The 14,967-nt window shown below is 61.0% G+C and overlaps 1 protein-coding gene across 6 annotated transcripts in view; it reads left to right on the top strand.

Moving 5' to 3' along the window:
• Window positions 1-14,967, top strand: part of BRF1 (BRF1 general transcription factor IIIB subunit) — a 59,962-nt gene that overhangs the window by 20,900 nt on the left and 24,095 nt on the right. For 3 of the 6 annotated variants that reach the window (XR_011385082.1, XM_070065677.1, XM_051839911.2), the window contains exon 1: window positions 7,216-9,869. Coding sequence is in view for 4 of the 6 variants with exons in the window: in XM_070065677.1 (XP_069921778.1) it covers window positions 8,432-9,869 (1,438 nt within the window). In the remaining 2 variants the exon portion in view is untranslated. Of the gene's footprint in view, window positions 1-4,612; window positions 4,645-6,668; window positions 6,742-7,215; window positions 9,870-10,746; window positions 10,873-14,967 lie in introns of those variants that run through there. The other 3 variants (XM_051839913.2, XM_051839909.2, XM_051839912.2) reach the window with 2 other exon arrangements.

Raw genomic sequence — 14,967 nt, 5'->3', positions numbered from 1 at the left:
GTACAAGGGCCCAAGGACGTGGGCCATCTTCCCCTGCTTTCCCAGGCCATAGCAGACAGCAGGATTGGAAGTGGAGCAGCCTGGACTCAAACCGGCGCCCATATGGGATGCTGGCACTGCAGGTGGTGGCTTTACCCACTACGCCACAGCACCGGCTCCGCCACTCTTTTCTGGGAGGTCTTTACAGCTAGATCTGCTTTGCTGTGCTTTTTGTTCAGGAAGCTTTTATTTGAAGAATACGAATGTCATAGGTACAGCTTTAGGAATGTAGTGGTTCTCCCCCCATACCCACCCTCCTACCCCCACTCCTACTTCCTCTCCCATCCCATTCTTCATGAAGATTCTTTTTTGAAGATTTGTTTATTTATTTGAAAGAGTAACACACGGAAGGGGGGGGGTCTTCCATCTGATGGTTCATTCTCCAATTGGTGGCAGCGGCCAAAGCCAGGTGCCAGGAGCTTCTTCTGGGTCTCCCACACAGGTGCAGGGGCCCAAGGACTTGGGCCATCTTCTACTGCTTTCCCAGGCCACAGCAGAGAGCTGGATCGGAAGTGGAGCAGCCGGGTCTCGAACCAGCGCCCACATGGGATGCTGGTACTGCAGGCAGCGGCTTAACTCACTACACTACAGTGCCAGCCCCGTACATTAATTTTATGTACAGAAGACCAACTCTATACTAAGATTTCAACAATTTGCACCCACATACAAAGTATAAAATACTGTTTGAAAACAAGGGTTTTTTTTTAAAGATTTTATTTAGTTTTTTTTTTTTTTTTTTTTTTTTTTTTGACAGGCAGAGTGGACAGTGAGAGACAGAGACAGAGAGAAAGGTCTTCCTTTGCCGTTGGTTCACCCTCCAATGGCCGCCGCGGCCGGCGCTCTGTGGCCGGCACACCGCACTGATCCGATGGCAGGAGCCAGGTACTTCTCCTGGTCTCCTATGGGGTGCAGGGCCCAAGCACTTGGGCCATCCTCCACTGCACTCCCTGGCCACAGCAGAGAGCTGGCCTGGAAGAGGGGCCACCAGGACAATCCGGCACCCCGACCGGGACTTGAACCCGGTGTGCCGGTGCCGCAAGGCAGAGGATTAGCCTAGTGAGCCGCGGCGCCGGCTTGTTTTTTTTTTTTTTTAGGTTTCATTTATTTACTTAAAAGTCAGAGGGTTACAGACAGTGAGAGGCAGAGACAGAGAGAGAGGTCTTCCTTCCGTTGGTTCACTCTCCAAATGGCCGCAACAGTCGGAAGTACGCCAATCCGAAGCCAGGAGCCAGGCGCTTCTTCCTGGTCTCCCATGCGGGTGCAGGGCCCAAGCATTTGGGCTATCTTCTACTGACAAGAGACTTGGGTGATCACTGACGTCGTAAATAAGAGTGTTAACTGTTAACAACAGGAGTCACTGTGCACTTGCTCCCCATGTAGGATCTCTGTCCTTAATGAATGAGGCTCCTTTGCAGGCGGAGGATTAACCTACTGCGCCATGGTGCGGCCCCAAAAATAAGTTTTACAGTTAATTTTCATAGTACTGGGGCCAGTGCTGTGGCGTAGCGGGTAAAGCTGCTGCCTGCAGTGCCGGCATCCCATATGGGTGCTGGTTCGAGTCCTGGCTGTTCCACTTCCTATCCAGCTCTCTGCTATGGCCTTGGAAAGCAGCAGAAGATGGCCCATGTCCTTCAGCCCCTACACTCACGTGGGAGACCTGGAATAACACTCTTATTTACGACGTCAGTGATCACCCGAGTCTCTTGTCATGAGCTGCCCACGGCTGTGGAAGCCTTTTGAGTCCACAGACTTCATCAGTATTTAGACAGGGCTCTCCCTTCAGAGAGAAATACATCTAGGCTTGCTCTGAGGCTTGTGCACGTTGTTTCGTGTGCCGAGCGGTGCCACTGTGCGCAAGGGAAGACTGATGTTCGTGATGGTTGCTGGGTTCTCGAGTTTGGGCCCTGACGAGTGAGGCTGCTTCTGGTACAGGTCCTCCTGTGAGCATCAGTAAACACCTGGGCCAAGAGGGAGGTGTGTGTTGAGGGTTACATCAAAATTCATGAAAATGGGATCAAAAGAAAAGCTTGGGGGCCAGTGCTGTAGTGCAGTGCGTTAGATTGGGTGCCAGCATGCCACATGGGTGCCTGGTCAAGTTCCACTGCTCTACTTCCGATCCAGCTCCCTGATAATAGCACAGGTGTGTGGGCCCCTGTTCCCACAGGGGAGATCTGGAAGAAACTGACTTCCTGGCTTCAGCCTGGCCCAGCCCCGGCCATTGCAGCCATTTGCAGCGTGAACTAACAGATGACGATCTGTCTCTATCTCCCCCTCTCTCTGTAACTCATAAATAAAAAAAAAAAAAAAAAAATGTTTAGGGGCCAGCGCTATGGTGCAGTAGGTTAAAGCCCTAGCCTGAAATGCCGGCATCCCATATGGACACTGGTTCTAGTCCCGGCTGCTCCTCTTCCGATCCAGCTCTCTGCTGTGGCCTGGGAAAGCAGCAGAAGATGGCCCAGATACTTGGGCCTCTGCACCCACATGGGAGACCTGGAAAAAGCTCCTGGCTCCTGGCTTCGGATCAGCGCAGGGCAGGCCATTGCAGCCATCTGGGGAGTGAACCAGTGGATGGAAGACTCTCTGCATCTCTTCCCTTTGTAACTATCTTTCAAATAAATAAAATAAATCTTTAGAAAAATGTTTATTTTGTTGCCAAAACAATTGAAATCTATGCCTAGTTCCTTTGTTCTTCCTCCCTCCCTCCCTCCCTCCCTTCCTTCCTCCTTGTTTTCTTACAGATTTATTTATTTGAAAGGCAGAATTACAGAGAGGCAGAGGCAGAGAGAGAGGTTTTTCCATCCTCTGGTTCACTCCCCAGATGGCCACAACGGCCGGAGCTGAGCTGATCCTGAGCCAGGAGCTTCTTCTGGGTCTCCCACATGGGTGCAGGGGCGGAAGCATTGAGCCATGTTCCACTGCTTCACTGGACCATAGCAGAGAACTGGTTCAGAAGCAGAGCAGCTGGGACTTGAACCGGCGCCCCTGTAGAATGCGGGCACTGAGGTGGAGGCTTCACCCACTAGGTTTTTTCATAATCCCCATTTTCTGTGAATGCTTTCGCGCTCTGTCACACACGGATTCCAGAATTCTTTGCACCAAAATCAACGTCTTTTTTCCATGCCCCTTGTGCGAGAGCCTTCCAGCCCTCTCCTCGTGGGAGCTGTGTGGCGCTGTGGAGTCGCTCTGCCTGTTTCTGGAGTCCGGTGCAGGCCGGCTCTGCTCAGCACTCGCTGTCCTCTGCTGTTGCGGAAGCTTCTGTCCCAAAGGCTGACCGTGTTGTTGGCCCTCATTATCCTTTAAAGGTGGCTGACGTTCAGAGAGGATGCAGGTCTGTAGGAGAAGCACGGAGGCTCAGCACTCCTGTCTGCCCATCTCCCCCGCGCGGTGGCAGCAGCAGTGCGACGCGTGTGCAGCTGGTGGGCCGTGTCTGGGGTTGCGCGTTCTGTGTGTGTGGCGGGCGTGTTGTCCCCACGCAGCCTCACTGTTTGGAGAGGCCCCTGCACGCCTGCTCTTCCCTCTTTCCCTCCGATCCTGGCAGCCACGGGCCTGATCCGTCTTTTCCAGGATGTCATTTGGTTGGAGTGAGACATCACGGAGCCTTTGGGCTTTGTTCTTTTTCACTATGGTTCTTTTCTGGCGTCTCTGATTCCCGTCCTGAAGGTTGGTTGTTGCCTGTTCGCTTTCTTTGCTGTCTTTCCTCCTCTTTCCTCGTGGTGGTTATTCCTGTCCCCGAGGAGCCGGCCCTGGCTGTGGCCGCTGTGTGATGAAGCTCGTGCGTTTCCTCAAGGCCTCAGGGCTCCTGGCTTGGCCGCCTGCAGCTCTGGAGCCCTGGCCTGGGGACCTCATTTCTCCCAGGCACAGCTGACTTCTGCACTGCTGCCAGGTGCCCACCTTGCCCCAGAGGGTGGCCCCGCGTCTATGGGTGCTGCCCTGTGTTCCTGGGCCCTGCCCTGCGTCTGTGGGTGCTGCTCTCTGTGGGCCCTGCCCCACGTCTGTGGGTGCTGCCTCGCATCTGTGGGCCCTGCCCCATGTCTGTGGGCCCTGCCCCGTGTCTGTGGGTGCTGCTCTCTGTGGGTGCTGCCCTGTGTCCCTGGGCCCTGTCCCGCATCTGTGGGTGCTGCTCTCTGTGGGCCCTGCCCCGTGTCTGTGGGCGCTGCCCTGTATCTGTGGGCGCTGCTCTGTGTGGGCCCTGCCCTGCGTCCATGGGCCCTGCCCCACGTCTGTGGGCGCTGCCCTGTGTCTGTGGGCCCTGCCCCGTGTCCGTGGGCGCTGCCCCGTGTCTGTGGGCGCTGCCCCGTGTCCGTGGGCGCTGCCCCGTGTCTGTGGGTGCTGTCCCAGGTGTAGCTGCAGTGCTCAGCTGTGTGTGCTGTCAGGCAGCAGACACCTCGGCGGGCAGGTGTGCATGTGGGGCTGCTCTCTCGAAGCCTCCCTGCGTAGCTGCCCATCCCCACTGCGGCCCCTGCCCTGGGCATGGCGCTGGTCAGGCCTCTGCCTTGCTGGTGACGGTGCCGGGCTGAGGGCCGGTAGACGAGGCTGCAGCTGCCTGCTGGGTGCTCCTTGACTCCTGCTGCAGACATGCTGCTTGACCTCAGCGACCTGCTTCAGGTAGGCCGGTTTCCTTCCTGAGTCTCCTGGCCTGGCGGTGCCCGGGCACCTGCGCCCTGCACGTACCCTGCAGACCGCTCTGCGCTCCTGGCCCTAAGAGCAGGAGGGCGGGAGAGGGTCTCCGCGTGGCTCGGAAGGGCAGCTGCCAGCAGGGTCACGTACCCTTGGTAGAGACCCACGCGGGCTTTTGTCTAGGCAAGGAAGACTCTAGAACAAAACACTGCACTGACAATGTACGCGTTTCAGACGTAGAAGACGGTTCTGTTTGGAACCTGCTTAGAGACTTGCTTTCTAGGCGCCAGAGAGCGCTTTCTGTTGCGTCTCTCATTTCCAAACAGCTGAATGTAGCGGCAAGACAAGGGTCCCCGTGCACGTGGGACACGTGGGGGACTGAGGGCACTGTGTTCCAGTGACCGCACTAGGTCCTGGGTCCCTCGTCCCAAGCCGTGGCCACTCTACTGAGGACTCCAGAAGAGAGTGGTCGTCCCTGGAAGCAACAGTGACCGCAGTGCGAAGATTCCCACGGAATCCACAGCCAGAAGGAGAGGCTGATCTGGGTGCCCGCCAGGGCCTGCAGCGGGCTCAGGGCTCGGAGGGCCTCCTGCAGCAGCCAGCATGGACTTGTGCCGGGATCGGTGCTGCCTCGTATTTTTGTCCCGCCAGCTGTCCGTATAAATGGCTTCTCTCAGCAGCTATTGCTGAAATAGTTTGTGGTCAAGCTAAAAATAACCTATTGGAATTGTGATAATCCAGTTAGCCCACGTTTCAAATGTGCCATGTGGAGTTCTGGGCCATGTGACCCCATTTCCAGCCTGGTAACTTCCCAGGCTGGGGCAGCTGCTGGAAGCAGCTTGCTCCCCATCCTGAGGGAGGGGTGGGCACAGTTCCTCGCCTCGCACCTTTGGGAATGGAAAACCAACCAGGCTGTCAAGACAGAAGGAGGCTAGTAAGTGGACACTGCTGCTCGCCTGGCGCTGAACCAAGGCACGAGGCCAGGGTCTTGTGCTGGCCAGCAAGAGCCCGGAACAATCTGAGTGGATGCGAGGCACTGCCCACTGCCAAGGCCGGCCCCTCCCTGGAGGGGCCACAGAATGTGGCGGGGGTGGAACACGCCCACATCGCAAGAACCTGGCCCAGGGCCTTGCCACTGGCAAAGGCCAAATGTTTTGGGGGAACGTGTAGAAGGTTAAGGTCAGAGGAGACTGGTCTTGGATTCTCCTTTCATCCACCTCAGCGCTAGGCTCCACATCAGGGCACTCAACTTCACACCCCCACATGCACGAGGAAGCCCCGGCTCCCAGGAATTCCTCGGAAGACCGCCGAGCCAGCAGCCCTGCACAGAGGCAGGCGCAGGCACCTGCCCTCCCGGTCCCACCCCTTAGGCCTCCTGATCCCTGTGTCTCAGGCACCTGCGTCTGCCACCTCGGCATCAAGACAGGACAGGGGCCTTGTCCCAGGGCGCACAGGTTGGGCAGGATTTGGGGAGTTCTTTGGAAAGGCCAGAGGGTCTCAGGCTTGAGGCTGCGGCATCCTGGCTGTGGGGGTCTCCGGGGGGCCTTGAGGAACCTGGGCTTCCAGCCGTGCACCTCCAAACTGCCAGACCCCACTCTGAAGCAGCCTCCCACCACCTGCCTGCTGGGAGGCCGGACAGCAGGCTCCGTGGCAGACTGGCCATTGTGGCAGCAGCAGGCGGTCACTGAGGAACGGTGGGGTCCCAGCAGAGAGGCTCAGGCCCTGAGGCCGAGGCAGCTGGGCCCGCTGTGGCGGGTGCAGTGTGTGTGGGCACAGCAGGCCTGTGACTGACACTTAGATGGTGTCATAGGGACTGTGCCCCGGCCAGTACCTTCCAGGCCGTTCTCCAAGCGGACACAACCGCAGTGCAGCAGCACAGCCGAGGCCAGGCAGCTGCCTGAAGGCGGCGGGGCCCTGTGTGACCTGGGGGGGGGGGGGGGGGCGGCTCTGTGAGGACAGAACGCAGGCCTTTCCTTGGACCCAATGCATTTCTGGCTGTGTTCTCCCCACAGGTGAACGTCTATGTGCTGGGGAAGACGTTTCTCCTGCTGGCCCGAGAGCTGTGCATCAACGCACCTGCCATAGGTAGGCCTCTGGGCTGTGGGCGGGCCGCCTGGGGCTCTTAGGCGTGGGAGCCTCCAGTAGGAAATGTCTCCCCAAAGCTGCCGGCGCTCAGCAGGGTAGGGTTTCCGGCCAGTACACCATCAGCAGGCCCACTGTCCTCTACACAGGACATGCAGGTGCAGACTGGGAATCGTGGCGCTGGGGCCACAGCCCATCCTGTGGGCGGGTGGTGTTGAGAGCTCCCCAAGTGCCTGCCACACCTCCTGGCAGAGCAGCCGGGCGCTCCACCCAGGCCTCCCGAGTGGGTGGCAGGGATCCTGGTACTCCAGCCACCACCTGCTGGGTCTGGGACAGGGGTCGTGTGTGCCCCGCACGGGGTCCTAACTGCTACCCACATGCCCACCGCAGGCAGGGGCTCTCGTCTCCTCAGATCTTTAGGAGAAGAACATGCAGATCACAATTCCTGTTAGTAATTTATCTACACGTGCCCATCGTCTTATGAAACCTTTATTAAGAAAACCCACTCACGTAGGTGAACCGTGACTTCACTGATTTAGAAGGGAAGGTCTCACCTTAAGCTTGGGACCGCTCAGAATCCGACTGGGTGGGAGGGGTGAAGGCGCTCTCCAAAGCAGGAGGCACAGGTGCGGGGGAGGGACCTGGGGCCTGCCCTGGGTCCCAGATCTGCCCTCTGGCTGAGACACGCACCCCAGCCACCAGGAGACACCTCAGACCGGTAGCTGGGCTCTAGCTTTGTAGCAAGGTTCCGTCTCAGAGTGGGGGTGACGCAAAGTGAGTGAAGCCTTTAATGGTGTCCGCGGGCAGCCAGTGGGGTCTCGCCCCCGCCCCCGCCCCCTGCTGGCAGGAGGGGCCCCTCACAGCAGCTCAGGCGTAGAAGATGAGCTCAGGGATCTGCCCGCCCTGGACCCCAGTCCCATTGGTGCTGTCTGAGGAGCACTGGAACTGGAAGGTCACCTTCCCACACTGCACCTCCGTCATCCCCTCCTGTCCAAAGTAGCTGAGCTCGCTCCCGTCCAGCACAGCGCTGGCCGTGTAGAAGGTGTCCTGTTCAACTTGGACTGGGTGCTCGAACCAGACCGAGAAGGTGTTGCTGGACCCATCAGACACAAACTTGGTCAGGTTCTGAGCCAGGACCATGCCCAGCCGCTTGAGTTCGATTTTGACGCTGTACTCGGCCTTCCCCGAGCTGGACCCGTACAGGCCCAGCCCGGCGATGAACACCCGCCTGTCCACAGCAAACTGGATGCTGTCGCAGCGTCCGCGGTACCGCCACTGGTTGCTGCGGTAGGCTGAGGACTGGAAGCGGTGGCACCTCTGGGGGGTGAGGCCCTTCCGTTTGGCCAAGGGGAAGTCCAGGAGGGGCTTGTTGGCCGCCGTGTACCACAGGAAGATGTCGTGGGTCTCCTCCAGCGTCAGGATGTCCGACTGGGCGGCGCCGTTGGCAAACTCCTCCAGGGTCATGGTTGGGATGCGGACCAGGTAGAGGACGCGCCCCAGCACGTGCCTCTTGTTGAGGGGGGTCGCGGGCAGGCCCTGCCTCTTGCACTCGGCCTCAGCCCAGCCCAGGACGGCCTGGAACACCACGGCCTCCTTGGTGTTGAGGGCCTCCCGGCTGACCACGACCTCCAGCGTCTGCCGGTCGATCTCGCAGAAGCCCTCGGAGCGCAGGGCCATCTCGGCCTGCGCGTCGATGACCTCCCAGCAGCGCTGGGTCAGCTCAGGCTCCTCAAACAGCCGGCTCTGGGACAGCAGGACGCAGGCGTTCTTGGCTTCCAGACTCGTCTCCAGAAAGGTGACGCAGGCCTTGGCCAGCGCGGGGACAATGTACTTCTTGGCGGCGTACAGCGTGGCCAGCACCGTGTCGGCCTCGAGCTCGATCTCGTCGCTGTACAAGTACCTAGAGGCGCAGGGACGCGGTCGGGCCGGGCCGGGGACCCCGCGGACCCCCCCCCCCCCCCGCGGGGCCGCCTTACTTGAGCAGGATGAGGAAGGCGGCGGGCTCCACGTCCGGGATGTGGATCTCCGACTTGACTTCCGCCAGGTCCCCGTAGAACATGGCATAGAAGACGGAGCTGCCGACGGCCAGCACGTACTGCGGGCGAGACAGGCGCGTGAGCCGCAGCTGCGTGCGCAGTGCGGGGGCCCGGGGAGCCGGGGCGGGGCCGGGCCGCTACCGACCTTGTGGGCAGGCACCCTCCTGGCCGCCCCCAGCGGCCCCACGATGAAGTGGACGTCGGCCATGAGCTCGTTGTTGAACATGAGCGCGTTCCTGCAGGGGCAGAGGCACACGGGCTTGGTCCGCGGCCGGGCGCCGCGCGCGGGGCCGGGGAGGGGCGCCGGCCGGGCTCACCTCTCGCGCAGCGTCGGGTGGAAGGACTGCCAGTGGGGGCTCTCCAAGTTGTTGTTGTTGGGCGCGGGCGGCGCGGGGGCGGGCGGCGGCGGGGCCGGGGGCGGCGCGCTGGGCGGGCAGCGCGGGCCGGCCTTCCTGCCCGCCGCGGCGCTGGCCGCGGCGCTGGCGGCGTTGCTGTTGGCCAGGTCGGTGGCGGCAGCCGCGGCGCCGGCGGGGGCGTACAGCTCCGCGGCCATCTTCGCGGGCGGCGCGGCGGGGGCGGCCTCAGCGCTGGGAGGCGCCGCGCCGCGCACCCTGGCGCCGCGCCGGGGCTTGGTCCGCGGCTCTGCAAGCACCAGGAGCGAGGTCAGGCACTGCGCGACGCGGCCGTGCAGGCAGGCCAGGGGCAGCAGCATGGGGCCGCGGCGGCCTGCGGGGGCGGCCTGCGGGGCCCGCCGGCCGGGGGGCGCTGCTGCCCGCGCCGCGGCCCCACCCCGCCCCACCCGCAGCCCGCAGCCCGCAGCCCGGCCGCAGGGGGCGCCGTCCCTGCCGCCCGCCCTAGTCCGTACCCGCTGCGGCGCCGGCGCGTCACTGTGCGTCACGGCGCGCGGCCGAGGCCCCGCCCCGCCGCGGCGTGACGCGCGCAGGCCCCGCCCACCGGCACCCGCCCCCGTCCAGGCGTGTACCCTTAAGCGGGTTGCGGGGGAGGGTGCGCTCCCGGCCGGCTGCATCCGCTGCTTAGTCCCCGACCCCTCCCACCATTTTAAAGGATTCATCGTTCGTCGCCCAAGAGCGAAATGTAATTATCTAAAAAAAAAAAATTCCTTTGTGATTCACTTGAGAGTGAGTGAGAGCGCCCCCAGCCACTCGCTCCCTCCCTCTGTGGGCAGGGCTGGCGTTGGGGACCAGGGTCCAGCTTTCCCGCATGGCGGGCAGACCTTAGCCCCTGAGATCCGCGCCACTGCCTTCAGTCCTGCAATAGGAGACCCCGGGGCTGGGCTCGAACCCGGGCACTCTGCCATTGTACACGAGCGCGCAGCCGCTCTGCTACGCCCAGCTGCTCCCCACACCGCGGGAGGAAAGCGCTGCTAGCTCGGTCGCGCCCCGCCCTCCGTTCTGCGGCTGGGCGGCTGGACTCCCGGGGCAGGAGGGGCCGTCGGCGCCGACGCGTCTGCCCCGGGGCGGTCTAGTTTGGGCTTGCGGGCTGGGTTTGCCAGTTCTGCACAGGGCCGCTGTACCCCAAGAGTGTGTGAGAGGCTGCGGTTCCCGCCCCGGCAGCACCCACCCCTCGGGCTCTGCGAACCTAGGGCGCGGAGAACAGTAGGTGGTTCTTTTCCTAAATACTCTGCTCATAGCCTTCTGATGGCCACTTCCTGCGTCGTCCGCCGGCGCGCTCGGGTAGCCCAGGGAGCCCTGCAGAGGGCAGAGCCGTGGGATCTGGCCCTGGCGGCCTCTGTTGGTCCGTCGCCAGTCCTTTGACCGTTCTTTTGGGGTGCCGGGTGCAGCCTCATGCCCGGGGCCGGCTCTGCTGGTGTTGCTCACGTGTCACCAGACAGCCCCGCGCTGGTGCTGGGAGGTGGGCGATGCTGTCCCTTGGTTTTGCCGGCAAGGGAACCTCCAGGCCGTTCCTGAGCGGAGCCTGGAGCCCTAGAGCCTCTGCTGTCAGCAGTGGCTTCCTGGCCATCCCACGGCCCTGCAGCTGGGCAGCTCCGGGAGTTTTGGGCGACACAGCTGCTATCAGTCTGCTCCCGTTTCAGCCTCATTCTTGTGCAGGCCTCCAGAAGTCTGCAGCAAAGGAGCAGGTGAGGAGCACAGGTGGGGGGGGGGGGCGGGGCCCCGGCTGTTCACGTGCGCAGGAGGCTGGGCACTGCGAGTCGGCCTCTGCTGGGAGAGTGCCCAGGCTCAGCTGCCCCCAGCCACGCGGGTGTTTGGGGAGTGAGCCGGCAGGTGGGAGCGCTCATGCACTCTCTTTCTCAAGTAATTTTCCTACGCGGAGAAAGGCTGCCTAAGTAGCCAACAAGCACGAGGTTAGTTAGACGGTGGCTGACCTTGGGCAGACTGACCACAGCTGGGGTTGAGGAGCACCCACTGGTGGGCTGTGATCAGGGTGACTCACAGCTGTGGGACTAGGGCCGAAAGGCCCTGAGGGAAGACACCTGTGTGTGCCCAGCAGGACGTGTCCACAGAGGCCACAGCAGTGTCCTCGTAACACGGGCGCCTCACCGGCCACGGTGGCAGCCACGGAGGAGCGTGAGAAGTGAGCACTTTGCAGAAGGTAGCAGGGCCTGAGGGGACAGCCCGCTGTCCACTGCCAGCAGAGGGGCTGGGCAGGCTGTGTGCCTTCCTGATGTGCGTGGAGAAGGGGTGAGAGCAGCCGCCCGCAAAACCTGGGTGGCTGGTGCCTCGGAGGGGCTGCCGTCACCCGAGAGGTGTGAGTATCTGAAAGTTCTTGGGCTTCAACACAGAAGGCCAGCACGGCCGCCTCCATTCTGAACGTCGTGTGTGCGTCAGACGCGTTTCCGGGTTCTGAGCCCCCGCCTGTGTGCTCCTTGTGTCTTTTCTCTTGGTGGACTTGGTCAAGTTCTGCCTGTGTATTGATCTCCTTAGAATTCCAGCTCTAGGGGTAGCTTCCTCTTTATTGTGATAAACACTTGCTGTGAATTTACTCGCCACAGTTTTTATTTATATATTTGAAAGGCAGAGAGAGAGCAATCTATGCTGGTTCCCCCCACCCCCCCAGATGGCGCATCAGCGAGGCTTGGCCAGGCCAGTGCCAGGAGCCGGGAACTCCATCCAGGCCTCCCGCGTGGGCTTGGACACCATCGAGCGCAGCTGATGAGCAAGGGGCTGTGTCGGAGCAGAGCGAGCTGGGACTCGAACCACATCCTGTGTGGTGGCCCTTTGTTTAGCAGCGGCCCCCGTTCCTCCCAGCCCCTCATCACCTCCATCCTGCGTCAGTGCAGTCAAATGGTTTTTCTCTTTTATGATTGGCCTGTCTCACTTGGTGTAGTTTTTTTTAAAGATTTATTTTATTTATTATTTGACAGGCAGAGTTAGAGAGAGAGGCAGAGACAGAGGGAGAGGTCTTCCATCCGCTGGTTCACTCCCCAGGTGGCCGCAACGGCCGGAGCTGCACCGATCAGGAGCCAGGAGCTTCTTCCGGGTCTCCCACATGGGTACAGGGGCCCAAGGACTTGGGCCATCTTCTACTGCTTCCCCAGGCCACAGCAGCGAGCTGGATTGGAAGAGGAGCAGCCGGGACTCGAACTGGCGCCCATATGGGATGCCGGCGCTTCAGGCCAGGGCGTCAACCCGCTGTGCCTCAGCACCGGCCCCTCACTTGGTGTAATTTCCTGCAGGGTTCGTTCGTGTCATATCTGTGTGACAATCCCCTTCCTCTTCAAAGCCGAGTGACAGCCCATCATACGGTTGGACACATCCTGCTCTTCCGTTCGTTCACTGATGCACACTTGGTTGCTTCCATTGTTTCAGCTGTTGTGCGCGGTGCTGCTGTGACTACAGGAGTGCAAAAACCCGTTCAGAATTCTGAGGTTTTTTCAGATTTGTAATTACTTTCCAGTTTATTTGAAGGGCAAAGAGACAAAGACCTTCCATCTTCTGGTTCACTCTCCAAATGCCTACAACAGCCAAGTCAAAGCTTGGAGCCTGGAACTCCATCCAGGTGTCCCACGCGGGTACCAGGGACCCAGTGACTTGAGCCATCAGCTGCTGCCTCCCATGGTGCGCATCAGCAGAAAGCTGGAGTCCGAGCAGGGCCAGGCCTGGAGCCCGGGCTCGGCCGTGTGGGCTGGGGTGTCCGAGCAGGGCCAGGCCTGGGGCCCGGGCTCGGCCGTGTGGGCTGGGGTGTCCGAGCAGGGCCAGGCCTGGGGCCCGGGCTCGGCCATGTGGGCTGGGGGTGTCCGAGCAGGGCCAGGCCTGGGGCCCGGGCTCGGCCGTGTGGGCTGGGGGTGTCCGAGCAGGGCCAGGCCTGGGGCCCGGGCTCGGCCGTGTGGGCTGGGGGTGTCCGAGCAGGGCCAGGCCTGGAGCCCGGGCTCGGCCGTGTGGGCTGGGGTGTCCGAGCAGGGCCAGGCCTGGGGCCCGGGCTCGGCCGTGTGGGCTGGGGTGTCCGAGCAGGGCCAGGCCTGGGGCCCGGGCTCGGCCGTGTGGGCTGGGGTGTCCGAGCAGGGCCAGGCCTGGGGCCCGGGCTCGGCCGTGTGGGCTGGGGTGTCCGAGCAGGGCCAGGCCTGGAGCCCGGGCTCGGCCGTGTGGGCTGGGGTGTCTGAGCAGCGTCAGAAGTGCGACTGCTGGGGCGTGGTGATTGGGGGCCACCCACTGTTTCTGTCAAGCGGTCACACGTTTTACGTTGCCAGCAGCAGGGTCCAGGAGCTCCTTTCTCCTCCTCCCTCGTCAGAGTTTGTGCTTGTTTCCGACAGAGACTGTCCTCGCGGACTCGGGGTTTTGACTTGCGTTTCCTTGATAAAGTGGTGTTGAGCATCTTTGATAGGCTTCCTGGCTGCTGCACGCTTTCTTCAGAGAAATCTATCCAACTCCTTTGCCCATTGAAAGTATATTCATTTATTATTTGAGGGACACAGAAAGAATATTCCCATCTGCTGCTTCACTCCGCAAATGCCCACAGTGGCTAAGACTGGGACAAGGCCAAAGCTGAGATCCAGGAACTCAGCCCAGGTCTCCCACAGGTGGCTGAGACTTGGCCACTCGAGCCATGACTGCCGCCTTCCAGGTGTGTGAGCAGGAAGCTGGAGTCGGCGTGCAGCGGGAACTGAGCAGGTGAGGGCCACAGGCATCTTACCCGCTGGGCGAAGTGCCTGGCCTTGCCCCGCCCCCGCCTTTGCTTTCTTTTTTTAAAGATTTATTATTTATTGAAAGGCAGAGTTAGAGAGAAAGAGGAAGGAGAGATCTTCCATCCGTTGATTCACTCACCTAATGGCTGCAACAGCCAGAGCTGAGCCAGACTGAAGCCAGGAGCCAGGAGCTGCTTCTGGGTCTCCCATGTGGGTGCAGGGGCCCAAGTACCTGGGGCATCTTCCACTGCTTTCCCAGGCCACAGCAGGGAGCTGGATTGCAAGTGGTAAGGCCAGGATATGAACAGGCACCCATGTGGGATGCCAGTGCCGCAGGCAGCAGCTTGACTCACTGCACCACAACACCGAGCCCGGCCTTGCCCATTTGTAAGTGAAGATGTTTCTTCTGTCATCGTTGCTGCTTACTGAGTTCCTTACATCGCCTGGGCGTTTGCCTTTGTCAGATACGCGTGTTCTCCTATCCCATACATTGCCCTACCCCTTTTTAAGTTTATTCAGTAAATGTTTGTGGAGGATGTACTGTGTGCCAGACCCCACACAGAGCTGGGCAGTGAACACAAGGTGAGTGGACAGTAGGCCAGACGGTGAGAAGTGCAGCAGAGAGGGGGTGGCAGGCAGGGACAGGCAGAGGGCGTCTGTGCGCTGCTGGGTGTGGGGTGGTGGGTGAACGCTCACTGGCAGGTGCTGTTTGAGACCTGATTGGTGAGAGTGACTGCACATAGGAGGGACAAAGACCCCTCCACGGGCCAGGCTCTGGTCCTGGGCCGTCACACTGCTGTGGCAGGATGCCTGAGTGTGGATAATTGACAACAGAAAAAAGTGGTTTTTGGGCTAATGGGTGACGCTGCTGCCTGTGATGCCAGCATCCCCTGTGGGCACCAGTTCCTGTTCCGGCTGCTCCACTTTGGATCCAGCTCCCTGCCAATGTCCCTGGGAAAGTAGGGAGCATGACCCAAGTGCTTGGGCCCTGCATCCCCTCAGGAGACCCTGATGAAGCTCGTGGCTGCGGCCTGGCCTAGCACCAGCCTTTGTGGCCAGGTGGGGTGAACCAACAGAGGGAAGATCTCTCCC

Source organism: Oryctolagus cuniculus, chromosome 20 (genome assembly GCF_964237555.1).
Source record: "Oryctolagus cuniculus chromosome 20, mOryCun1.1, whole genome shotgun sequence".
Classification (NCBI taxonomy): Eukaryota; Metazoa; Chordata; class Mammalia; order Lagomorpha; family Leporidae; genus Oryctolagus; species Oryctolagus cuniculus.
Note: the sequence above shows the minus strand (reverse complement) of the source record. Positions and strands in the feature narration are given on the sequence as shown.